Below are 27,192 nucleotides of genomic sequence, written 5' to 3' on the forward strand. Positions count from 1 at the left end.
ATGTCGGGGCCGAGCGCCGTGTCCGACCCCCAGCACCCGGCGCGGCTGCTGCGGGCCCTCAGCTCCTTCCGCGAGGAGAGCCGCTTCTGCGACGCGCACCTGGTGCTGGAGGGCGAGGAGATCCCGGTGCAGAAGAACATCCTGGCGGCCGCCAGCCCCTACATCAGGTACGGCCGGGCCGGCGGCAGCGCCCGCAGCCCGCCGGGGCCGAGAGCGGGCCCGCAGCCGGCGAGTGGGCGGAAGGCCGCGCTCCCCGCGGGGGGGGCGGCCGGGGGGGCCGTCGCGGTTACGTAAGGAGCGGGCTCGGCTGCTTTTAGGGACGAAGGAGTGCGGGGAGGCCGGCGGCGGGGCGCGGCGGAGCGGGCCTGCCCTGCCCTGCCCGCGGGTGCGCGCCCGGCCCCGGAGCTTGCCCGAGCGCCCCGCTGACAGCAGCGGCTCGGCCCGCCCCCTGCCCCGCTCGGGCCGGTGCCGCCGTGCGCTCCCCCCGCGGACACTCGTGTTCTCGGTATCAAACCGCTGCTTTTTCCAGGTTTGAAAAGGCTGTTTCACCCACTGGCAAAAAAAAAAAAATCCCGCCCCGAACAGCTCAAGTGCTGCCCAGTGCCTGGCGGAAACGGGCGACCCAGAAAAAATAAACTTTTAAGGGCAGCGAGGGGGCGTCGGGCCGAGGGGCAGCGCCCCGCGGGCCCCGGCGGTGGCCGCCGCTGCCCGGCGCTTGCGGAGCCGCGTACCGTGTCTGCTGGAGGTGCTGGGTTTGTCACCGGCCGCTGCACCGAGCCAGCACTTCAGGAGCTTCTTTTTCTTTTTTTTTTTCCCTTTTTTTTCTTCTTAATGTCTTTTAGCAAGACAGGGCTCCAGGTGGTGCATGGGTTCTGAAGTACATCAGCTTTTAAATTAAAAAAAAAAAAAGAAAGGCTTGTCTGCCCATCTCTTGTTCCCGGTACGGCATCTAAGAACACAGCTCGGAAATTGCCAGCGGTTCAGAGCCCGGCCATGCCAGGAGAGCTGGCTGCGCTTGGCAGCGGGTGTCAGCAGCATGTGCAGGCGAAACTATGCAGTTTGACAGCGAGCGCTGGGGAGGACGAGCTGCGTTAGCACAGTCATGGTTTCTGAGGTGGCCCGGCAAACTGTTTTTCCTGCACTGTGTTTTCAGTGAAACCCATTTCACAAAAAGTCCTGCTGCAGCCGTTGACAGCGATTTGAACTTCTCCATCCCACTCAGTAGTGATGAGCCCAATGACATCAAGTAAAAAGAATATACCCACCATAAGAAGATTTTTGTACTGCGTATCAAGGTGTCAGAGAGGGTAAACGAAACGTGCAAGCGGTCAGTTCTGAAGGGTTTTTATTTTTAAGTCCTATCATTTGTAGGTAAAAAAGATGTTAATTTTGTCTTGGCCTATAAAGTAGGAGCACATCTTTCAGTATCACTTAAACGCAGGATTATCATAAGTCTGTAGCAGACCTTTTCCTGTGGTTGGGCATTCCTTCCAGTTGTAACTTTCTGGGAATCTGTCTTAAAATCTGCATATTTGCCCTGGATGGAGGCGAGGAGTCTGCATGCCACCCTCCAAAAAAATGCAACCTGCTTCAGTGTCGTGTCATCATCTGCTTTTAGGCAATATGGTGTTTGGGGTGACTGTTGTAGTCCAACTTTAACATTCTGAAGTACAAAAATAAACTAAAAACAAATGAAATATAAAGTCGGTGATTGACTTTTAAATAGGTGCTGATGGTGAACAGACTTAAAGAAACAGATCTCTGTGTGGGTTGAGCTAGCAGGGCTGAGATATAAAATGAAGTAAAAATCACACAGAAGGAAGATCAGCAAGAGTTTGCAAAAGAGGCACCGCGGAGCCTAAGTACTAATAATAGTTTTTTTCACTGCTTGTCTTGAGAAGCAGTTTTGGAAGATTGTGGTGAAAGACAAATCAAAGACATGACATCGAAATGAGCCATTGATTCGCCACTCTTCAAAGCGCCTGAATGCTTTTGAGGTTGTTGGTGATGCTGATTTAGATGACTGTGTGCCATATCTGAAATTGAGGCTCAGAAGGGTTGCTCTAGGTGGAAGGAGGTCATATTCTTGGAAAATCTGCTGTTCTGCTATAACAGCAAGATGAGTTTACAGGAAACATGCAGCTTTTTACTGTGAAAAAGACTGCTTGATTAAAAGATATTGTAAATTATTCTATGGAGAAGTACCTTTGCACAGAATTTCATCTTGAAGTGTTATGTTTTGTTGTTTATCTCTGAAAACGTACTGGGGAAATGTGAGTTAAGTGTGTGTGAGGTGTAAGAGCACCAGACAAAACTAAGTTAGCAACAAAACTTGTAGTCATTAGAGCTGTGGGGTTTTTAAACTCAGTATTGTTCAGGTTTGAATCCCATGAAGGAACTCATTAGCTATGTGTGAAAGTAGGTTACATGCATTAATATATAAATATGATTAAGTCCTTTTTAGGTTTTTTTTTTTTAAGCTTACTCATCTTTTTTCCTCAGGCTTGCAAGATGTGAAGAACCAAAAACACACGTACCTAGTTCTTGTATGGCACATTAAGAAACACATTTGTATTGCCTACCTTTGCAGAGCCTAATTTTTACCTGCTGCCTGTCTCTCTTCTTTTTAGCACTCCAGATCTCTCTCTTAGCCCAGCTGGTCTTCACATTGGGTAGAATCGGTCAGGTAGGTTGCCGATGTTGGAGCATTACGTTTGCAGCCAAAAGTAATGTTTCAGTGGCTCTTTTGGAGATAAAATTGATCTCCACCCTATACCTCATCTATGCAAGTCCCATTTATTTTGAGTGTTGGTTTTGCAAATAAAATGATTGGTTTAGGTTTCTATATAGCGAGTTATTGCAGGAGACTGAAGAATTTCATGTCCTTGTATTTTAAGGGTAGATTATTTCAAAGTGTGCTGTAGTACTAGAGGCTGTTAGTCACCAAAGGCCAATTGATCTGACTAGCTTTCACTTGAAAAATTCCAATATAAAGCTCAGAAAAATCCATTAACTAATTTCAGAAGTAAAACTTGGAAGAAAAATGAGTGGATATGTGAAACTTACACTTAGCAGTGAAGCAGGGGAAGTGTGAGTTGGCCTGGTGTTTTCTGGATCTGGCTGTGTCGTTATGTATTGTGGCTGTGGGCAAGTCGGTGGGCGAGTTCAGAAGCTGTGTCGGGTTTGCATGAACGCTTAGTTTAGGGTGTGAGTAGGAAAATAAGTAGGCATGGACTTTTGAGGGGGTGGTTGGGTGTGAGCAGAGTCTGTGTGTGCTGAAGGATTTGTGTAGCCACAGAGAGAGGAGCGTTACCTGTTTTTTAGTTTTGCATGGAAGCTGTTTGGCTGACTGGTTATGAGTAGGATACTTGTAAATTATAGTGGTGTGGCTTCCCTCTAGTTATTTGGCAACTGGATTATCCGTGCAGCTCAGAAATGGCAACTTCAGCGGGGAGAGGGCAAAAGACGTGAAGGGGATGCAGGAACACGTGAAAGTGTTGCTGTTGTCTGCCTTTCTTGTCCATAGGCTAGCTTCTGCAAATACAGAAAAAAAAAAAATGGCTGTTTCATTAATAAATTTTCAGTCTGTGGGACCAGTAAGACTTATAATTTTTGCGGTCATTTGATTTTTGAGGTCTTGCCTCAACTGCATAATGCCATGTTGCTCGTAGCTCTCTGGGGTGGCTGTGTGAATTCTGACAGAATTGCCTTGTATGTACAGATTTGTCTAATCCCTCTGTGTGCCCCTGGAGCAAATCCTGTCATTTACAAAACACAGAAGTCTTCCTGCATATCTCCAACATACTGTGGTGTGTTCCTGAGCTTGAGAAAAGGAGGATTCCTCAGGAAGAGAATGCCGTAGGACAAAGCGTGGTTTGGCTCAAAGGGATGTTGCTGTGCATCCATCCCAGAGAAGTTAAATTTGAGCCAGGTTAGCTCTTGTTTTTCTCTTCTGTAACAAATCAGCCAGAAGCCTGCACTTTTTTTTTTAGCACTTTTTGTCCTGGCAGTTGCCCTAATGTAGATAAAATTCTCTTGCCCTGGTTTAATTTAGTTTGTGAGCCCAGTGTAAATTAGGGTGGCATAAGAGTGCTTTCACCAGAGTAAACCATGTTTGCAGTAGTAAGTTGGGCATAAGTTGTAGCATATATCCGCAGACCTTTTACAGGGATAGATTGGATCCAAGTATTCCTGGTATCCTCAGCAGCAGCAGCAGATGTTCTCATCCAAACAGATCTGTCACTGTCTGGCATGAGTCGCTCCTGGCCAGCTGAAACTTGCTAAAATTTTGCTACCTTACTGTCTGCTTGCCTGTATCGCAGGGAGCACGTGGGAACTACCTTAACAAAGAGGGTAGTTAAGCTCAAATTCTTAGATGAACTTAATGTTGTTATGCAGGGATTGTGCTGCTGTATTTGAAATTAAGACAGTTTTGTTATCTCAGTGGGTTTTGTCTTTGTTTTTTGCCCATCTGTGTGAACAGATTACAGATGGATGTGTGTATGTTCCCCATGTTTGCAATGGACCAGTAACCATAGTTTCGACTTTTTCCAGGTGAGGATAATATAGTCGCACCAAAATAAAAATGTAAGATGAAGTTCGCGTTGTTTTCCATTTATTTGTAGATAGCTGTACTTCTTGTAAAGTGGTTTTGGTCAGAAATAACGTGACTGCGTTTGCATCTTCTCGCTTGTGCTGTCCACCTTCTGACATCCCTAAAACACTGCAGCCCTGGTGAGACCCTTGCACAGCCACCAAGCCGTAACCTCTCTGCCCGTGCCCAAAATAGACTTCCATGGAGATGTGATGGGACGCGTCCCCCGTCACTGAACTCCTGTCCTTTCCTCTGTGTGCTGGCACTTGGAGCATTTTGAGTTGTCGTGAAGCCCATGAGAAGGACATTGTCCTTGTGCGGGCTTGTCTGTGAGCATCGCAGGGCGCTGGTGTGAGAAGTGGGGTGGGATGTCTGTTCTGCAGCGCACCGAAAAGCTGCGACTTGGCAGTTTTTGTTAAGCTTGTTAGACAATAAATATTGTAGAGCAAGGCGAGGTGGAAGCCAACACGTGCCAGTAGTTTCTGCTGCTTATTTCCTGATACCCGTTTGTTTTTATTGACATTTATAGAGAGCTTTCATAGTGTTTTAAAACTTCTATTTGGGACTAGTACTGAAATCACAAATACATACCGCTGCTGAAGCTGGGAGGTATTTGGTTGTCAGGACCCAGTGCTCTCCAGTTCTGGTTTAGCCAAGTGGCTGTGCTTGTGCCAGGGCTTGTTCCCACTTCACTGTGCGTGCAGGGCCACGTTGTGGTAACTGCCCCATCAGGGAAGGATCTAAAGCCATGTCGTCTTCAAGGTTTCTTACAGAAAGTTTGTTTCTGGCAGTCTCCTGGGAACTTTACAGGCTGCCCTGGCAGTAAGAGGTCAGGAACAAATCAGGCCAGAATTTGCTTCCAGACTGTTAAAGCTGGTTTTTAAATTCAGCATAATTTTGGTTTGTTTGTTTTTTTTTTTTTTTTATTTGAAAATGAAACTACAATGTTGTCTGTGATGTTTTAGTGACAACTAAGTTGTAAGGTCTCTGAGTTTGGGAAGCAATAAATCAAAATAGTTGCCTTGTCCAGAAATGGTCTACCTGGCATAACTGGGGGGAAGTGCCTAAATGCGTGTTATGTTTGGATAAGTAGTTGAAGGGCAATAATGTTACAGGTATGTTAAAGGCATATGGTTTAAAAAGAGATTCAAAAAGCACTATACCAGGCTTGAATGGGGAGTTGTTAATTATATTCCTGCTCCAACAAGCCCCTAAAAATGGCCTGAAGGGAGGAAGCAACGAGGCTCTTACCCAGGAAAAATAGTAGGAAAATACAGTTGGGCTGCTTCTACACGCCAGGCAAAGGTAGAACTGGAAATCAGAGCATCTTGTTTACGCAGGAGAACTTGAGATGGAATTTCTTGGCCTTTCTTCGTATCTGAAGATGCGCAGTTCATCTGCATGCCTGATGTAAGAGGCGAGTTGGGGTGGAAGGAGGTGTGGCAGGATGGAGCTGCTTGGGATGTCTAGGTAATTTGTACTTTGTAGGTTGCCTTTACACCTGCATTAATTGCCTTGTTTGGCAAAACTTTTGTCATTAAAAGAACCTTTTTTATTAATAATTTTTCTTGCACACTTTAAAATGTATTTTGTGGCTGGAGCAGGGCTGTTCTGAAGGTGCTCATGTGTCTGGAGAAAGATCTAGAGTTGATTAAGTCTGGACTTCTTGATTTATGTGTTAGTTTTTTGGTTTTTTTCTTTGAACCTGTTTTGTTCGTATTGGTCTCGGCTGCAGTTACAAAAGGAACTTCCTCCTCGTGTGAACTGACAAATACAAAAAGTAACTAATAGTTTTAAATAATTTGTTTCTTAGCTCTCTGTTCAGGCCTCTTATTTCATATATTGCACAAAGCTTTCTCTCTGTCCTGGTACTGAGTAGCAGGGTAGCAATACCTTAACATAGGGGAGTATCCAGTCTCCTGTCTGCCTCCTGTATTATATCTGTGCCACTGCTTAATGTTTCCAAGAAAACAACAAAAAAAACCAGTTCTGGACAGCTCCAAAATTGCTTGTTGCCTATCAAGGAAATACGTTGTTAATACCATGTAGTTAGTGGCTGGTTTATGTCCTAAGGCATGTTGGTTTACATCTCCTGAAAGACTTTAAGCTGCCTAGTACAGCTCTTGTTACTGTTTATGGACACGGTTAGTGCTCTGAATTGCAGACTTTTGGCTCTTCCTTCTTGCGCGGGTGAAATCCACACTGCTGGTCCCTGTTTCCTCTTGGCCATGTCATCACTTTTCCGTGATAGTCTTGCAGACGTCTGTTTTCTGGATCCCAGTGTGTCCAGGGTTCTGGTGCCTTCCTATGTTGTATTCCCAAAGAAACATAGTGCTTGTCACATCATCCAGCTGTCCCATGATACTGCTCATATACTTGTAATTTTGTCCCTTCAACTTGATACTTACCAGCGATTGTCAAAATCTTTCTCCGACTCTGATGCTTATTTCTCCCATGTGTTAACTGCAAAAACAAGTGAGGTGTAAGAACCTGATTAAACCAAGTTTTCTCAGCAGGCTCACTGATGTTTTCCAAATACGATTTCAGTAAGTCACAGGGATGTTTGGATTATTAGACACACACTGCACAGCACTGCATTTCTTAAATATATTTAATGTTAATGGCTACACGTGTGGATCTGGCTGAACTCTGCTCCGTGCTGCATGCAAGGTGCATGGCAGGAACCCTCGGTGCCCAGCAGCCAGCTCGTCTGCGTTGCTTGTGATCGACTTGTTTGTAAGCTCAGCTGGTACAGTTGGGCGTTTGTTTTCCAAGTTGGCTAAAACACCCCAGTGTAAGATGAAATGGCAGGTACTGTCTGCTGCTGAGAAGCTCCAAGGGTCCATTCTTGGGGATTGTGTTTGTCAAGTGTGTGTTCTGTCTACTTAGGGCTAGCTCGCATGTTTAGACAAGATGTGCTGGTTGAGGGTAGATTTCCAACTGAGATTACAATCTAGCTCTGGATGAGCTCAGTGTAGTCAGAGTAACTTCAGATTTTCAAGGTAAACAAGCTCTTTACTGGGTGAAGACCATGTCCCCTGTGCTGCTGCTGAAGGAATTGCTTTGTTCTCTTTCTTGGGGGGTGGAGGGGAAGCCTTACACTTTTGCCTGACTTCAACTTCAGTTTTTCATCTGTTAGAAAGTTTCTCCTAGTTGTTGTTTCTCTTAAACTAAGCAGAGCAACTTCTGCAGGTTTTTGTGCTGAGTGTTAGGTGGACTGCTTTGCCTTGAGACCTGAAGTTGCAGTTACAGATAATCTTAAGGGGAGAGACATATGAGAGGCATAGCCAAAATCTTCTGAGAGCTGGCATCCTTTGCAGGGTGTGGTGAAGACTCTCTTTTATGTGTGCTGCTAAAGGCCAGGGTGCGACCTCAAAGAAAACCTTCTGATTTGGTTGTAAAATATCTTTTTGGAGGATGGCAGTGGGTGGAGTGAACTGCTGCATCATGTTTTTGTGTCTGACCTGTTTAATAGTGTGATTATTAAGGAGTTTTGCACGCAGAAAGACCAGCCTTCATGAGAGGAAAATGTTGCAGGAATAAAGGCAGACAAATGAAAAAACTTCACCATTAAAATGGTCAATTCTAGGTAGGACTTAATTAGATTTAACATGGAAAGCTTGTGCTTGAAAGACTCAAACCCACATAAAGAAGCCCAGATCAGGAGGAGACTAAATTGGCCTTATGTTTACATCAAAAGCAAAATTTTTAAAGTTTTCTCCTTAGTGATGCAAAATCTCCAAGTACGCACTTGTCATGTTCGGGACTGAGTCATCCTGGTGAGCGTGTTTTAGTTTTGGTGCATGTCTTTGCTGGAAACATTTATTGGAGTTATAACTTCATTTTAAAGTGCTAATGCTCTCTGGAGAAGGCCAAAACACTGGTGCAGGTAAAGGATATGTCATCAAAACCCCGTTTTATTACTCTCTGGTTTGGAACGATGGCTTTGCTACTCTAACACTAAGCTTTGCTATGTGGCAATATTGGCAAAGCTTGTGTAGACTAGCCCTTACGGTTAATCTGGGGCAAAATCATTAATTTGGCAAGACAGCTCCTTTCAGAAAGACCAGTGTTTCCCTTTGTCTCCTGCAGTTTTGTTCCCGACATCCCGCTGCAGCTGCCTAAGTAGGTCAGCAAACTGCCTGGTTTGCAACGCGGTGACGTGAGAGCAGGTAAAAGTTGTGTGTTGCAAAGCGTCAAAACCAAAGCGTCTGTCTTTTGTTTCCCAGATTTTTTCCAAGTGTTGTTCACTGTAAATGTCATAAACCTGCTTGAGGTGAACGCGGTCGAGAGCATTCTCACTTACAAAGACCCAGTCTTGGCTAACAGATGTTTTCTTTACCTGTTTAGGTACTAATATACCAGTGCTGTAAGGATTAAAGCGTTCCAAGAGTTATACTGGTGTTCTTTTTATAACTTATGTCACTATTGTAGACGCGCATGGGTTATCTTTTCATAATAGTTCACAAATAAGGTAGAGGTTTTAAAGATAGAAGTATTCCCACAGAATTATGTCTGACTCAGGAAAGCAAACTTAACAGTGGCAGCTCAATTATTTGTTTTGATTTTCATTTTGTTTGTTACTTTGTTTGGGTTTTTAAAAATTGTTATTCCCTCTCCTGTAAACTGTCAACTGTAAAACACCAGAAAAACAAGTTTTCAGACACATGGACCCTTTCTCCATGTGCTTTCCATACATCTTAACTGTCCCACAACAGTGGTCTCACAGGGACTTGGCTGTAAGGTTGGAAGTATGACTGTGTTTTTTCTTTATTTTGTTCTTTCAAAATGACAGGTAAGTTGGAAGATCCACCTTAATTTTAACAAGAACTGTGGACAGTCTTAAATTTTCTATTGAGATTTTTTTTTTTTAATTATTTGAATCTGATGTCGTTAGATGGAAACTGTGACTCCTAGCAATACCAACATTTGTTCTTAAGCCCCTGTTTTCATTTTAACTGTTTACCTTGCTTATATTGTTGCTTACGTATGCAGAAGAGGTATTGGAAGTTTTTTCCTCGTTCTGTCTTATGTAGTGTCATTTGAGATGACTCATTAAGACTGTGTTCCTTTAGTGATGTGGAAGAGCAGATTCTAAATTTGTCACACAGACACACAACATCAAAACACAACATAAACCCGGTTGTTCTTATGGCACTTCCTCAAGGTGTAGTGTGCCAAGCAGTTTTCCTGACCAGGTACAAGAAGTTGGGATGAATGTTATGCATTTACAGAACACTATTTATGTTACTGGAAGAAATTTCAACTTACAATGATGATCTTCTTAATGAAAAAATTGAAAACTTGCTTTTAAAACGTGTATGGAGCCAAGCTGCTCAAAATTAAGTCACTTAAGAAAACAGGAAAAAGAAGTTGCCTTGTTGTGTTTCCCCAAGTTCTGTATGTGTCCCAGCTGTGCTCTGCTCCCACATAAAGGGTTTTCTGTTTGGCCGTGGAGGTTTTATTTCCTTCTAGATCTTGATATTCTGGTCTTTCATCTGAATTAAGGAAGATTGAGGCAGCCTTTTCTGCTTTGGTTTGGCAACTTAGAGTACTTTTAAAGTCATCAGAAATGTTGTGCAGAGTAGGAGGATCTCGTGTGTGTTAGAAGCAGCCATGCTGCAGCTGGGCACATCTCTGCACCTTGGTTGTTGATTGCCACTTCCAGCTTTCTGCTGAATAAATCACCATGAGGAAGAGCATGGTGGAAAGAAAACATTCTCCTTCTTGGGATACTAACAGATTGGAAAACCTCTGCTTCAACATAGCTAGAGACATGTTTTTTTTTTTTAAATGAAGTTTGATAGAGGACCAGGGTTAAGTATTTCACAACATGCTGTCTGCTCTGTCTTTCTGAACTGGGAACAAATGTGTTTTGAAAGTTTCCCATTCTGTGTGTTGCAGGTGTTCTGACAAGGGTGCCCAGACCTCGGTTTGCTAGCAAGGTGTAGGTGCATGTACAGCTGATGCAAGAGCAGGCATGGCTCCTTGCCCTCCACTTATGTACCTCCTACTTTTTTCTCCTCCTTCAGCTTTCTTTCCACATCAGACTCACAGTTTTCTATCTTCAACTTTTCCAGGCCCAAACTTGGTTACAATATGTCCTTGCATCATTTTTTTCCTCCCCTCTTCCCAACAGCCAGTAGCCATCCCGCAGTACTTGCCTCCTGCTGCCCTCTGGGAATGGTTCTCGTGTCATAGCTCAGAAATCTTTGTACCAAAATAAATAACCTAGTAGTTTATTAACTAACAAAGTTGTGTGACAGATGGATAAACTACTGCTTCTCAGGACATATGACAGGAACAAATCTTAGTCTGAGCTTAGATGCATTTGCATTAGGTGAGTATTTGCCCACATACGAGTATCTGTAACTTTGAAATCAGTCGATTTGTTCTCAAGGTTGTTTTCCTTCTTTGAGTTTGTGTTTTGGGCTTGCATCAGTGGTTGGTTTGTTTCTTTCCAGGTTAACAACTGTTGATGCCTAAAAAAGTACACGGTAATTAGAACATCTAGCCTGATAAGACCCAAAAACTCTGCACAACACTTTCTTGTTACTAGGAGGTGTCAGTGTAAAGTCCACGCAAGAGGTGATTTAGCTTGGGTGTGTACAGGTGATGCTAAGATGAAAGTTAGTGATAAGTAGCACTAGTTTCTTCCCTAATCTCCCCATTAGTGCTGGCATGCAACATGTTTATTACATGCTTTGCATCTGTTTTAAGCCCCACAATGTGCTGGACTACCTAGGTTCAGTGTAGATACCACTGTGTGTTTGACCGTGCCAGCTACTCACAGGTACGTGATATGTATGAAATACAGTCACCACCTGACTGTCTCTTTTCTGGTGAAGGAAGACAGATGCTGCAAACCTTGATATGTTTTATTTTAAATTAAAATAAAACGCAGTTTCATCCCAGGAAATAAGATGTGGCTTTCATTACAAACCAAGAAACCCAAAACTCGAGCATAGTTGACATAATTAACATTGAGGCAGTTTGGATAGGCTTTAAAATGTGTGTAAAGATGTCTTGATGCTGGGTTAGAGTTGAAAACGTGTTAGTCTGTGTCTATGTGGTCTTTCATTCATTTTGAGTTGCGGGCTTAAAAAATGCTTATTCCACGTGGGCGAGGATGGTGTGAGTTGAGATGCACGCTGTAAGGGATTGCTTAAGCTGTGTATTCAGTTCCAGAAGTTTTCAGCTGACAAGTTGCAAATGAGTGGCTGCTATTGCAGCACGTGCTTTATTGAAGGTCGTGGAGACTGTTTAGAAAACGGGTTTAATTTTTCTGCTCTCCTTCCAAATGTTAGGAGATAAACAATTTCCTAAGCCGTATTATATTGTTGTTGTTATTTTTATGTGTTATAACTTAGGCTAGGTGCTGTACAAACCTCGAATGAAGCAGCTTAGCTTCAGACCTCGTACAGTCGTGCGTGTGCATCAGAGCAGCATTATCTCCCGCAGTGTTCTGCTCGCTGGCAGTGGGTCTCTTGCAGTGTAGAAAAGCAATGTGAAAACAAGACCACAAATATGATTAACTTCAGGGCTAAAATTACTGCCTTTATTCACACTTAAAAATAGCTCCTTATGGACTAGGGTTTTATTTGATGTGAGGTTATTTTGTGAGAAACTAATTTATTCTGATATGAGTAAACGAAGCAGAATCTGCCCTCAGCTAAGTCCTGTTTATGTATTTACTTAGTATGAGTGTGGGTAGCAGGTGACTGTGACAAACTGGACGCTTCCAGCTTAGCAAAGCTACAGCTTTTTACATGAAGGAACTAATTATATCTAAGAAGATATACAAATGAATCTAAAAATGTTTTTAAGGCTTCTATTTTAATGCGCTGTGATATATAGATGTAGATATCTATATATACACAGAGGTAGTGAAACAAGTTTTCTGGTCTTTGTATAATGTATTCTTCGTTGCCTAAAGTCTGAAAAAAAATGTTCAGAATGATCTTCTAGCTCTTGTGTCTGTTTTCATTGAACTGGTGGACACTGCACCCTTTTGAACACTTAAAGTTGTCTTTCCTGGAAAAAGTGTTTCCACGAACAGATGATGGAAAGCAAAGCTGTCTGCTGTATTATTATTACCTCCTCGTCCTTTCCCTTGTTCCCCCTCCATTCTGTCCAAAGGCACATCAAAGTGTTCCTGGTATTTTTAAAGAAATTGCTCATAAGTGAGGCATCCACTGATGTAGATGAATATTTAAAGCTCGGCTGAGCAGCACATGCGTCGTTTCCTACTGTGAGCGAGCAGTTAAGTTACAGCCAGGCACAGCATTAGGCTGATAACATCATAAACTACACAAAATGGTAATGCAATCCAAATATTTGTGCTGCCAGTGTGTATTCTCATCACATCTGCTCACTGTAATATTTTTTTCTTGGTAAAGTGTTTTTGGTTTTGTTGTGGGTTTTTTTTCCCCACCTTTATCAAAGCAAATTCTTTTGTTTCACCTGTCATCGGAGCTGCCATTCTGTTTGAAGTTCTGAGTGAAGGTTTTGGATGCTGGTGATGAATGAGCTGGGAAAAAATTACTTTGGCGCTTTCATGCCATGGGTAGTTTGCGAGACTAACATATTTGACAGGTTGGAAATGTGATGAGCGATATTAGAGACTGTACACAAACCCTTTTCATACTAATTTGAGAGACAATTTTCACATCATATTGTAAAGTTTTAACATCTCTATGATCCATAGCTAGCACTTGTTTCTTCAGAAAACTGAGAGCAAGCAATGCCCAGGTTGTGAGCTTTTTTTTCTTTTCTCCTCTCTTAGAACAAAATTGAATTATAATCCTCCAAAGGATGATGGCTCAACGTACAAGATTGAACTCGAAGGGATATCTGTTGATATCATGAAAGAGATACTCGATTACATCTTCAGTGGGCAGGTATGGTATTAAAGAAACCTGAATGGAAAGTAAACTATTTGGCGAAATCACCTGGGTTTTAACACTGCTCTCCTGAAAGATAAACCTGTCAAGGTTTAAAGCTTTGTGATAAAACTTCCACAAAGCGATATATGATGCTGGGGCCGTGCATGTGGAGTAGAGGCAATACACTCTGCAGGAGTTGTCTCTGCTCTCCTCGTGCGGTGGAGGAGGACTCTGAAAGAGTCAGTGTCAAATGCTTGTATTAAAACTTGTGGCTACCTTCAGTACCGTGCTTTAAAACATGCAGTCTTTGACAGCTGGAAAAGAGAACTGGTTTGATGGCCATAGAGATTGAGACCCCATCACTGAACACTGCGGTACATTGGGCAGCCTCCCCTGCTGACCCTTGTGGCCACCTCTCCGGCCTCCTGCCGCTGGCAGCGTGCCCCTTCACATCTCTGTGCCAGGAGCCTTACCAGGAATCAAAGCTGGTGTGTCCGATTTATTCGGAACCAGATTGAGATTGCTGAACGAGTTCAACTTTCAGCAGAAAAACAAAAGGGAGATGTGGCTTGCAATTTTCTTCTGGACATGCATTTAAAAAAAGTACATATTTATTGCAGAAAAATTCATTTTAGGTTCCCAGACTAGGTGAGCAATTTTATGGTTACTTCAGGCGCAAAATTCTGCTTGATGCCTTCTGTCAAGCAAATGCCTTTTCATCCCTGAGTTAATTTCTAAATGTGTAGTAGTCATATCAATTTCTTGTAATTTTTACACTGGCATTAATGCTCCATTTTTCAGCCACTGAGAATGTGTAATGAACGTGGACATGTCGTGAAACAAATGAGTGATAGTAGCTATAACTTCTAAATTGATTCTTGCAGATCAGGCTAAATGAAGAAACTATCCAAGATGTGGTACAGGCAGCTGATCTCCTGCTGCTTACAGACTTAAAAACTCTCTGCTGCGAGTTTTTAGAAGGTTGCATAGCTGCTGAGAACTGTATTGGTATTCGGGACTTTGCACTGCACTATTGTTTGCATCATGTTCACTACCTTGCCTCAGAGTATCTGGAAACTCACTTTCGGGATGTCAGCAGCACAGAGGAATTCTTGGAACTGACTCCTCAAAAACTGAAAGAAGTGCTGTCGATGGAAAAGCTCAATGTTGGAAATGAAAGATATGTCTTCGAAGCGGTGATTAGGTGGATTTCCCATGATTCAGAATCGAGAAAGGTCAGGACATCTCAATGTTTATATTTTGAATGTGGCCCAAATTGGTGTGTGTGTTCTAATCGATGGAAGCTTAAAATAGGTACATTTCTTTTGGGACTAATCCTGCACTTACAAAACTAGTTGCATTTAGCCTGAAGTGCAGATAGGAGGATTGCAGTAAGGGTGTACTGCAAAAGCTGTGCTGATGATGTATCATTCGCTGCCTTTAGTATTTAATAGGCATTAATAAAAAAAAAACCCAAACCACAAACACGTTTTTGGCGTTTGATGATGTAATCTTGGTTTTGTAGAGAGAAAGTAAGTAGCACATTTGTAGTAAAACTTTGAAGACTTGGTGCGTTTTCTTCATAACATTGCGTTGTAGATTTTGTTACTACTTCCAAATACCAAAAATAATCTTTTAAGTTTTTGATAAATACAGAAGCATATATGTGTACAAGTGCCTTAATGCCGTTCTGTAAAGTTTGGGGGATTTTCTGACATTTATCTCTTTCTGTAGGTTCACATGAAGGATGTCATGTCTGCAGTGTGGGTTTCAGGCTTAGATGCAGCGTATTTACGCGAGCAGATGATGAGCGAACCCCTGGTACGGGAGATCGTCAAAGAATGCAACAACATTCCCCTGACGCCGCCGCAGCAGGGAGAGGCCATGCTGGCCTCCTTCAAGCCCCGGGGCTACTCGGAGTGTATCGTGACTGTCGGGGGAGAAGAACGAGTGTAAGTGTGAAGTGACACCATAGGTCATCACAGCTGGTAAAATAAAAAATAAAAGTACAAGTGTCCAGCTTTCATGGCACGTCTGAGAACAGTGCGGAGAGCTGATGTGCACTGAATGGGCTTATTACCCTATTATTTGGGTTTGGTTTAAGTTGGTCAGACACACCTAAAATACCTCTGTGAATGATTCAGCAATAAATAGTTGTTTTGTGATAATTTTCAGCTTCTAATAGACTTAAAGTAGGATGTGTTGTTTGTTCACTAAGTGTTGGGTGTTGTTTTTTTTAAAAAAAAAACAAAACAAAACTGAATAGGCTTTACTCAAAACAAGCACAGAATGTTGGAGAAACACTTTTCTGATGATCTGAAAAAAGTCTATAATAAATCCTAAAAATAACGAATGTGTGTTTTAACTGTTTTGTTTATAATAGCTGTGGTTCCAAAAAAAAGTCCTTATTGGTGCCTCTGAGATACCAGCTGAAAATTCTTGTTCCACACAATAATCCTTTTCTTTCTTTGAGTAGCCCTTGCAGTAGAGAGGAGGGTTTTGTCCTTTTTAAATAAGTTTAGCATTTAGATGTTTGCTCTTTACAGAAGCGCAATAAAATACTCAAAAAATACCTTTTGCACGTCAGTTTGTGGATCGCTTTGCTCAGGTGATACTAATACTCTGTGTCAGCTCTTTTTAGTTTGTTCAAAGTTCCTTCATAAAAAGTGTTATAAGCAGATACGGCACGAATGACGTGCATCTGCTTTTTGTGTCTCCAGTCAGTACAAAAATAAATGGACACATATGTGGTTTGAGGGTCTTCTCCTTGCCAGGGAAATGCCATGCTCTATGAATACGTATTAAATCATGAACAAGCAAATTTTGGACACAGATTGTTAACAGTGAACTCGTAAAACTCTGTCTTGTCTTTCTGTTTTTGTTTGTTCCCTCCCTCCCTGCCCCGTGTTCAGATCACGGAAACCAACCTCAGTGATGCGGTGTATGTGTCCTCTTTATGATCCCAATAGACAGCTCTGGATTGAACTTGCTCCTATGAGTATTCCAAGGATCAATCATGGAGTATTGTCAGCAGGTAAAGGGGAACTTTGTATTTGTAAAGTCAATATTATGAAAACTTACCAGTGCCTCAGAATCTGAGATAACGGTTTATATTATTTTTTTTGTTAAAGATTGACTGCACTGGGCTTATTTCATGCTTCCCCTTTGTCTGCCCAAAACATTATTCTGTGAAAATCCCTGTCATCTGAGTGTCTTAAAATCACTATTCCTGCAATATTTTGTGGGAATCTGCTACATCTGTCTCTCCAGGAGTATTTCATGTTTTAAGTAAATTCTAGCTATGCATCACTGAATATGTTGAAGACTATCTACAGTGGTAGACTTGATTCCAGGTATAAATATGTGCTTTACCCTCTCCAGTCCAGAGTTTGACCTGTGACTGGTCCGAATCTCTTAACAAATTCCAGGATACAGCTCATCAGTCACGTTGTCTTGCTCACTGTACAGATGTGAATCCTGTTTTTAAGATGACATTACGTTTTGTTTTACAGAAGGATTTTTATTTGTGCTTGGTGGTCAGGATGAAAACAAGGGAACGCTAAGCTCTGGAGAGAAATACGATCCAGATACCAATTCATGGAGTTCCTTACCACCAATGAATGAGGCAAGATCACTATCTAACTGTTGAGATTTGATTTTTTTACTTTGTAAAAATGTTCCTTTTGTTCTGCAAAATTTTAGTCTGAATCTCCAGTCACTTGCATCTTTCACATTCAAAATCACGCTTCAGACTTCCTTCTGTTTCTATCCTCTTGTTATAGTTGTGGTCTGATAATGACTTCCGAATCTGGAAAACTGAAACTATTAGCGAAGAGCTAGCTGTAAAGCTGAACTACAAAATTTCAGCAGTTCCACATGGAATCATGTAATATACTTAATATTCTGGAAATACTGGCCTTCTAAAAATATGCATACATTTCCTTTGTGTTGTAGACAAGAAAGCTCTTAACATGTACAGCCCAACCCCTTTGTCCAGAAAAGATGGATGGAGGACTGGCCAACGTACAGAACTTGGCTTGCAGAGACATATTTATGTTTGTTTGGTTTGAGTTAATGTTTCCTTCTTCATATTTGCATTCCATCAAAAAGTAACAGTTTATTATTTGTAAACATAGATCCTTAATACACCTGTGCTTTTATCTTCTTAAATCAGCATAAGGTGTTTATTAAGAAATTTGCATTTGCCACAAGATGAAAGTGTCTGATTGGCAAAGGCCTGTAGCTTTGCCCGTGTTTGTAGTTACGATGCGTTAAGTTTCCTGCTTGCTGTGAGTAGGACTGAGGGTAGCTGTGCTCATACATAGGAAACAGAAGAGCTGCCTTTTCACAGATAATGGATCCGAGTTTTGCGGCTGTAGAGACCCGAAAGCAACAGCTTCATTGTGGAGACCACTACTATGCAAACTGAAATATGGCCAAGCTTGCTTAGATTTCTGTGGGATCTCTTTTGCTTTTGCTGCTTTGTCCTCTTTGAATACCCTTTGTTTTGTTTAGTTGAAGAAATCAATCATCTTATTTTGGAGTTTAAGGCTTTGCCATTTAAAAGAAAACAAAACAAAAACCAGACATAACACCGATATCACTTTGAAGACAGATATGCTGAAGAACAGATAGTATTGATTTGTTCTTGATAACAATTGTGTTTTACAATGTTGACTGTATCGATATTCCTTAGGCACGACATAATTTTGGTGTGGTAGAGATTGATGGAATTCTGTATATTCTGGGAGGTGAGGACGGTGAAAGGGAGCTAATCTCTATGGAGAGCTATGATATTTATAGCCGGACTTGGACCAAGCAGCCAGACTTGACCATGGTTAGGAAGGTAAGAACTGTCAGATGTTACTGCATTACTTACTGTTAGATAGTTAATGCCAATATATATGTATTTCAACCTTTTGCCTCAAGCAGAAGCTGTAACAAATAGTCTCAAAATGAAATGAGAGAAAGCGACTTCTTAATTTATATACTGAAACAAAACTGTGACTGAGAATTTTTATGCATGGCATCATTTGACATGTGGTACAGGCAACCCAAATACATACGTGTGTGTCTGTGCAGAGAGTTAGTTTTGAGCCCTTGATGCTGTCTGTGTGTAATTTTAGATGTACTTTTTTTTTTCCACAAGATTGGCTGCTATGCAGCTATGAAGAAGAAAATCTATGCAATGGGTGGAGGTTCCTACGGAAAACTCTTTGAATCTGTTGAGTGTTATGACCCTCGGACTCAGCAGTGGACAGCAATCTGTCCCCTGAAAGAGAGAAGGTGAGCGAAAATGGAAGGGGGGAATATTGCTCGTGACTCATCTCGTCTTGTTGAACATACAAGGGGAGTGTGTGTGTGTTTATATAAATAAAAAAAGAGGAAAAAATGGAGAAAGTTCAGAAGGATATGTAAAATGGTTTTGATATATCAAATTTTTTTTTTTTTCTCATTTGGATTCTCAGATTTGGAGCAGTGGCCTGTGGAGTTGCATCCGAGCTTTATGTATTTGGCGGGGTCAGGAGTCGTGATGACAGTCAAGCCAGTGAGATGGTGACGTGCAAATCTGAATTTTATCATGATGAGTTTAAAAGGTAACTAACTGCAGCCATGAACATAGAAAACATGTGCCTTACACACTCACCTGTCTGTTCCACCCTCCTTGCTCCAGCACTTCAAAGCGTATTAGGTCTGTGCCGTGCATCTCTGTCGCTCACTTTACCTTTTATGATCCGGTATGGCTGTTGCCACAGGTCCAATTTGCTTCAGTGGCTGGTCCCTGTAAGATGCCAAGCCTAAAGTCCTGGGCCACCATGTCAGTCTTGAGCTCCACTGAACAGGAGAAACACCTTGAGCATACAGGTAGTTTGCCTGGTTCTTCCCCGGCACCCTGCGATTTCCCCAAGTGCAGGGGACTGCTGGCCCCCAGCCCCAGTCATGCCCTAGGCTCCAAGTGCTCCTGGAGGAGTGTGTGTACAAGGATACTTCTCCATGGTCCAGTCCTGTCTCCAGGGATTTGCAGTTTAGGGAATTCCTAAGATAGAGATAAGAAATTTCATGCGTTTTTGTTCCAAGCATTTGTAGCTGATTGTTTTGTGAACCCGTATAGGCTTTTACCACAGGAAAGACACTATGGATGCTCTACATTCCACAGCCACCTCGGCACACTCTGCATGGCTAGTCTCCTTTTGTTTGTTTTGAATCTGCTTCTGATGATTTAATTTATTATCTCTTGGCTCTGATATTAGAATCCGCCTTACTACATGTGGTAACTATTCAAAATGTTACATTAGGCAGAATTTTGTGTATAGTCACCTTATTCTCCAGTCATAACTGACAAGCTTTGGTTCCTCCACTGTTTTTTGTTTTGTGTATAACTATAAATTGGATGAAAGAAAGTCTTGAAAAAAGACTTTGTGGTCAGATATTTCAAGGCATGTTGACAGTGGAGGAGATTAACATGTCTCTGTTACAAGATCAAGACTGGTTTATGACTGTGGCCTGTATAAAAGCACACAAAAATAGAATAGTAGATGTAAGTTCGTTATGTAATTTCCTTGCAAGATGTGGATGTAAAGAGACTTTAATTTCTGTGTGAAGAGGTCTTCTGTGTTGTTCAAAGTGATGTCTAAATAGCTATAGTCAAATGAAGCTGGAGGAAAAAACACTCTTCAAAGTGGTTAAAGGAAGCAGACAGATAAGAAAGGCTATTGCTGCTGATGCTCTCTAGCATTTTCTAGCCCTATGGGGGCGTGGGAAAATGCTAAAAGCTGATTAACTTTTTGGCAAGAGGTCTTTGAAAGTGAAAGAATTCTGGAAAGAAGTGCTCCCTTATCTCCTACTTGCTATTTCTAGTTGATTTGCCTGAAATATTTCCAGGGGGATTCTGTTCTTCAAAAGGTGATATATAATAGCTCAGGATTCCTCACCAGCGGCTGTAAACCTGTTTCACTGGTTGATACAGATCGAGCTTTCATTAAGAGGAGTTTGAAAACTCTGGGAGGTTCCAGCCGAGGTGCTGCAGGTGAGTCCCTGGTGCCACCTGCTGACTGCCGCACAGCTGCCGGCCCCACCGCCTTTCCGACGCCTCTGTTTGTGTCTTTGCTTGGTGGCATCCCAGAGGTGTTACAGGATTCAAGTTACATTCTAATAAAAATCCAGTTGCTTAGGTCTTGTTCTAGCACCCCGCGCGCCCTGTGCGTGGCGCGAGGGCTGCGCTGGCACAGGGGGGTGAGGCAGCAGCCAGTGATCCCAGTCTCGAGGTGCTGGAGGAGTCACGCGTTGAGGGCTGCTGAGGTACTCACACTTTGCCTTTCTGCTCTGCCACTGCACAGGATTTGAGCTTAGAAACTTAATTTGGTGTGAATTTGTGCTCTCACTGCAGGCGGTTCACAGGGAGTGTGTTTTCCTTCAGAAACAGGGCCAGTGAAGACTGGGATGATGTCCGCTGCCTTTACTGCGAGTGCTGTGAGCTGGGGTTTGTGCTCTCCGGTGTTGGAAGGCCCCCCTTGTCAGCCCTGGGAGGCAGAACGGGTGCTGGTGGCCAGGAGAGGGTGCAGTGTGACCGCGTTATGGTGTAGCACTCCCGCTCGAGTGCTCTAACAGTTACCCCAAATTGTGGTGCTCTCAGAGTGCCATGCGGGGTGGATGCCCTTCAGGGTGGCTGTGGCAGGGACTGAGAGACCAGAGCAGTTGTACCAAGGTGGGAAAGAAGGAAAGTAGCCATAAAGGGACTTCTCTTCAAAATGCAGTTAGCAAATATTTGTGCCTGCCAAATGCTGAGATCAAATACTTTCTTGTCTGATACTCTTCTCTGAAGTAAGATTGAATCTGGAAAATTACCATAATTTCTCTGTAACAGTATTTCACAAATATCAAATTAATACCAAATGAAGGCAAGTTGACTCTCTGGAAAACATGAGAGTATTGTTTCCCGGGCTGATTCAGAAATAGCAGAAAACAAATCTCCATCACTTTATTTTGAGTGAAGGATAAAAGCTTAAATAGTACACTTCTCTCAAGTCTGTGAAAACCTTATGCTAAATACCAATGTGTGTTTGATTAGTTAAGCAATTCCACTTGCACTGGGTATCACATGCTCTGCTGTGCATCATTACTCAAGAGTAAAGCATAAGTGATGCTGTAGATTCTACCATAGATGAAAAATACTTCTCTCAGTTCCTTAGTGAATAGTTAACGTGAGACACACAAAGACATAATTCTTTATCTTAAACATTATGCAGTTGCTACAAGGTGATTAATTTGTAATTGATAAGTGTGTTTATTTCCTCAACAGTAGTTCCTGAAATAAATAAACCAACAGCTTCAGAAAATCATCATGAAGGATGTAAGCACCTTCAGACTCCACAGCATTTGCTCTTTGTAGTGACAGTGAAGGAATAATACTGGAACTGTCAAAGCTGAAATATCACATTGACTCTGTGTGTATATATTATTGACAGAAGTCCAGAAGTGTTGGGTTAAGAGAGATTTGTGGGAAGGAGGAATATGTTTGCAAGGTCATTTAGCAGCAGTGGGTCAAAAGCACTGTGTAGGAATTCTAGCAGTCTCAAACTGAAATTCATCATAGTGGTTTTTTTAATGGTTACATATCAGTATTGCACACTTCATAATGAGCGACAGATTTTCCGGCTGTTTTTAAGTAAGTGCAGAACTCCATCATGTTCCCTTTCTTTTTGGATGGAAGGGATTTTTTGGTGCTGTGAGTTCAGCCATCAGATTTTGTTGGTTTACAGGTACGTGCAGCAATGTACACATGTGTGATCTGCATAATTTTTCATGTGTCTCAGCTCTAATTGCCTAAGAACAGAAGATCTAGCATCATCCTGGTCATCCAGAGTCCTTGAGGATCTGAGTTATGGGTTTTAGTGTATATGTCTAAGTATGTACTTACATTGGTATATAAACATATAAATTCTTATAAACTGGCATAGTTCTAGCTTGAATTGGAATAAGGACTGAAGTTTAACTTGTTTAATATTGCGTACTTTAACAGTAACTTACTCCAGAATAACTGCATAGTCTTTCAAGACTGTTACTAATTCTTAACTATGATGCAGCTTTTCTAAAGACTAGGGATATACTGAGATCTTTACATGATCAAAAAAATAAACATTGAGACTCCTGTTATACTATACTGTATAAACAAGTAATAAAGTAAATTGAGACAGAACAGTTGCGTAACATGAAATGTGGACAGAATAATCTAGAAAATAATTCTCTATACTTGAAGTACTTCTGTAACTCAGATTTTTCAATTAATAAGTGTTTTATCAGCCTGTTCTTAGTCGTGTGCATGAGTGAATTTAAGTGAACTGAGGACAGAAAATATGTACGTCAGACTGCAGGTTTTTTCAGGATGTAGATTTATTTCCCAAAGGCTATAGATTGAGCTTTGTGTGCATTGTATCCTGTTTTTTAAAATATCGATCAAGCTAAAAATAGATTTTAAAAAATGTGACAGTGGGAGATGGAGATGTAAGGGTATCCTTCGCTCAGTGATCCAGTCTTGGTCTACTCCATAAAAAGCAGGAAATCTTAACTACGTATTCAAGACCTTGATGGGTCAGTCTTTCCTTCTACCAGAGTTCATAATTTATAGCATCCCTTTTTCCATCACGTAGATGTGTGGAGAATTGGATGATGTCTGTACACACTGTTTTGTTTTTTTTTTTTTTCTTTTCAGTGTGGGTTTTTGGAAATATTTAATGAAGCACAAATTTGCTTTAGGATTCTTTGCAAGAGCTGCTGGTGGAGCTCTGTCCTTGAGTAGAGCCACTGCTGCCTTTCACTGGTGGTCTGTACGTGGGGTAGGCTTTTGTCCTTCTTTTCCTGAGCTCCTGGTTCAAAAGCATTATCAAAATTTGCAGCTATTGAGGGAATAAAAGCGAGAGATACTTGTTCAAAAGCAATACTTGGTAAAAACTCCTTAAAAGTATTCTTTTTGCTGCTGGAACGTCGTAAAAATAAGGAAATGCTTCCAGCAGTATGTAAATAGTAAACTAAATAATCTTGTAACATAGTATGTGTAATTAGGAAAATTCTCCCATTCAGTGTGCAGGAAAGTCATTAAAAGAAAGTGCTTATGCAAACATAATGAGAAAACTTAACAGGCTGACTGATAGTGCTGTCAGATGAGAGGAACAGGGAGAAGATTTTCATTCCTTTGTAGGCTTCCTTTCACAGCTGGCTTGAGCTTGAGGTGATGCGTCTGGAATACGTTGGTTCTGTATCGCGTCTCTATTTACTTCTCACTGGGAAATAAAACAGTTACTATCCTGCTTTTTAATTACAGCAGTGTGGGTAAATTTTTTTTTTGGGTTGATATCACTTTAAGACTGAAAAAAAAAAATCCAGATTCCTTCCTCTTTTTTTTAAATTTTAGTGGAAGCATATTTCAGTTTCAGAGCAATCCTTTCTGTCTATGGTTACAGAAGTACCTGCCTTCTGCCCTGCTGCTCTTGGATTCAGTTTGAGTAGAGCCATCCCAGGGAAGTACGCAGGAGTTATGTTCCAAGGAGTGTTTTCCAGTTCCTGAAGATGGTGAATTTTTGGTCACGGTGTTTTTTCCATGCTGTTCAAACAGCAGGCACAACCCACATTGAGCTGGAGCTGAGTCCAATTCTGACGAAACGTGACCCCTTGCCCTTCCCGTCTTTGTTCCTTCCTAGTTTTAACTGCTAAAGCTGCTGTAAGCGTTCCTGAAAAGTTGTGCCTGTTTTTTAAAGTATGTGCTTTGAGAAAGGTTGGGAATGAATTTTCACAAGCAACTACAGATACTTTAGTGTTGTCTTTTCTTGATGTGCAATAGGAAAATGCTTGGGTCCCACACTCTTGTGTTTTTTTTTATTTAAACCCCAAAACCTTGAATATCTGGTGCTAACAAACCCCTGAAGTTCACATTTTCCAAGCTCAAACTTGATCAGTAGCTAAACTCATCTAATTTTGGTTTTTTTCCTTCTTCAACATAGTCAAATATTATATTTAGTATTTTAAAAAAAAAGACAGACATTGCAGTCTTTCTCCTGCATTTCTCTGCCACTTACTCAGTTTTCGTAGTTCTAGGGAACTTGGTGCTAAAAAGCAGCAAAAACGCTGTGTCCTCTTCCCACAGTGAGGAAGGGAAGCTGATGAGATGTGGTGAAAGGTGTTTTGCTCTGTGACAGTTTCTGAGTCAGTGTAGAGGACTTTTCTCTGTTCTCAGTTCGTCTCTCGTCCTCTGTGACAGCTACAGACCATTCCTTTGCTTTCTGCGGAATCTTAATCCTCCAGTGTATAGCACAGACAAAATAATGGACAGCTATTTCTTTCATTTGGCCTTTACAAATTGATCTCTCTCCAAGATGATTGATATGTAGCAGCCTCTCCAGTGCCAGCAGAGAGGCTTACTGAATCATGAGTGAAGATAATGCAGAATGTTCAAAGATCAGCAGTATCTGTGAGGATATTTCCTAACTTTTTCTCTCAAATTAACCAAATACGGCCATGAAAATACATAGGCTGCTTTTCAAAGGTTTTTCAAACTTTGCTGTTCTCTGTAAATTATTTAATAAAATATCTAGGAGCAGTCACCGAAAATAGCATTGATTTGTATGTCTTCAGGGTCTATAAATAGTAACTGTGACAGCATCTGCAAAAGTGCAGGAGCATTTTGTAGAAATCTGTTTCAGAACCATAGAGAGGATGCTGGCAACACCAGATAAATGGAGCATCTTTATAAGCCAGCATCCCATGTGGATGATGACTACGTACTTACCCGATTTCCAAAGTGGGGTAAGTACGTAGTCATGGAACATACTTCAACATGGAAAACTGCTTTTCACTTGTTAGAAAGATCAGGCAGATGTAATGCTGAAATGAGAATATGCTTAAAGTGAATAGAGAGGACTTGTAAGATTATAGTAGGAGCTAGAAAGTGATTGAAAAGAGCCTGATACGTGATGGGGAAGGTCTGTTTCAATTCCAGGTAAAGGGCTTTTCTTTCCCAAAATCTCTTACCATTTTGATTTTCAGTCTTCTAACCCTTGTTTAAAGTTAAGCATTGCCAAGTGCTGCATTCTTCTTAGTGGACTGGGGATTTCTCCTTGCTTATACAGCGCAATTAAAGAAGTTAGGGAATTATATGGGGGAAGGCACTTCTTAATAACGACACCTTGCTATATAGCAATCTGTTATTTCCCCTAGTATGGACTGTTAAGACATATATGCTTTTATGACTCTGCTGATTTTAAGACAAAGCTGCCTAACATTTTCTCTGTAGGGAAAATTGACTGACGTAGCTGTTGTAGAAGAGGCTTTCTTATATGCCTGCTCTCTTCCAGAAGGTCACATTGAGTGGCTGCAATAAGAATTTATTCCAGGTAGATTACACAGATGAGTGGAGCAATTCTGAAATAAAGTAACTTCAGGATGAAGTATCCTGAGCTTCTCAAACAGCAGTACCAATTGCTTTTCCGGGCTAGGAAAAGCCAGGACTGTCCTGCACTAGATAATGTTCCCAACAGTTTTTACATAACAAATTAACTTGTACACTCTGCTTCTGATTCAAAGGCGGCAGTTGCAAAAAGAACCTCGTATTCTTTTAATGTGCTCAATAAAAATTACATACCAGGCTTTTTTATTATTATTTTTACAGGTGGATTTATCTAAATGACCAGAACCTATGTATCCCAACTAGTTCTTCCTTCGTGTATGGAGCCGTGCCCATTGGAGCCAGCATATACGTGATTGGAGATCTCGATACAGGTCAGAATTAGAACTAATAACCTTCTGTTGCTTGTCTTCCAGTCTTTTAAATACATGGCACTAACGAGACCGAATTTTTTTAGAATAAAAGGTTGGGACTATGTTCTGTTAAGTTACTTTTGTCTTCAGGGGAATTATGCTGGACATACAGAAATGCTCAGGTTGGTTTTGTACGTTGGAGCTCTTTAGAAACAAATTCAGTGCTACAAACGTTTTGTTGATTAGTACTTGAAGTTCAAGAGAGATCAAGACTAAAAGTATCTTACTGCATTTGTATAAACATAAGAAAGAATGTTAGTGCCTGAGGTTGTTTTTCCCATCTTTGTCGCAGTAAGCGGGTGGTTCTGCACGTAGGGGACATCGTCCATTGGTTCGCACGGATGCAATAGTGGCTCTTAGCTCTAAATCCCAACCATATACACATGCTAACAAACATATTCCTACTCCCTCAGAGCTTTCAGCATCTGGCCACACGCTGTAAAAGACGTTTGGAAGACTACGTGCTTTCATGGCTATGCACGTATGAGTGTGTAACAGGGCTTTCTACAAAATATGAAAGAGCAAAATTCCAGATTGTGGGTTTATGTAGATAAGAAATGTCACCGTTTCCTTTTGACAATAGTTTCAGCCATATATCCAGAAACTGATTTGAGTTTCTGTGCATGCTCTTGTTCACACATTTGCCCTACTGGAAGTTAAATGTGGTGATAGCTACGGTATGTTTTAAGCATTTTACCTTTCTTTTGTGCATGTGTGAATTCAGGTACAAATTATGACTATGTCAGAGAATTTAAAAGAAGCACGGGAACCTGGCAACGCACTAAACCGCTGTTTCCATCGGACCTCCGCCGTACTGGCTGCGCAGCTTTGCGGATCGCAAACTGCAAGCTCTTTCGACTGCAGCTTCAACAAGGATTATTCCGCATTCGCGTACCTTCTCCGTGA

General features: G+C 41.6%; 1 protein-coding gene across 2 annotated transcripts; it reads left to right on the forward strand.

Annotated features, from left to right (window-relative positions):
- On the forward strand, nucleotides 1–27,192 carry GAN (gigaxonin). Of its 2 annotated transcripts, none has more exons than XM_086621095.1 (11): nucleotides 1–169; nucleotides 13,364–13,494; nucleotides 14,364–14,714; nucleotides 15,214–15,431; nucleotides 16,392–16,513; nucleotides 16,992–17,104; nucleotides 18,176–18,325; nucleotides 18,629–18,765; nucleotides 18,948–19,076; nucleotides 26,138–26,247; nucleotides 27,011–27,192. In XM_086621095.1, the coding sequence occupies exons 1-11, from the start codon at nucleotides 1–3 to the stop codon at nucleotides 27,190–27,192; spliced, it is 1,812 nt and encodes a 603-aa protein (XP_086477221.1). The 2 variants fall into 2 exon arrangements, with proteins under 2 accessions (XP_086477221.1, XP_086477222.1); XM_086621096.1 differs by having other exon boundaries at nucleotides 1–167; nucleotides 13,380–13,494.

Source organism: Tauraco erythrolophus, chromosome 15 (genome assembly GCF_009769465.1).
Source record: "Tauraco erythrolophus isolate bTauEry1 chromosome 15, bTauEry1.pri, whole genome shotgun sequence".
Taxonomy (NCBI): Eukaryota; Metazoa; Chordata; class Aves; order Musophagiformes; family Musophagidae; genus Tauraco; species Tauraco erythrolophus.

What these genes read in the sequence shown, in the direction of transcription:
- GAN (XM_086621095.1), top strand. Translation starts at nt 1, where the DNA reads ATGTCGGGGCCGAGCGCCGTGTCCGACCCCCAGCACCCGGCGCGGCTG. An exon ending in ATGATTCAGAATCGAGAAAG is followed by an intron (nt 14,715 to 15,213) that starts GTCAGGACATCT and finishes CTCTTTCTGTAG; the next exon opens with GTTCACATGAAGGATGTCAT. An exon ending in TCATGGAGTATTGTCAGCAG is followed by an intron (nt 16,514 to 16,991) that starts GTAAAGGGGAAC and finishes TTTGTTTTACAG; the next exon opens with AAGGATTTTTATTTGTGCTT.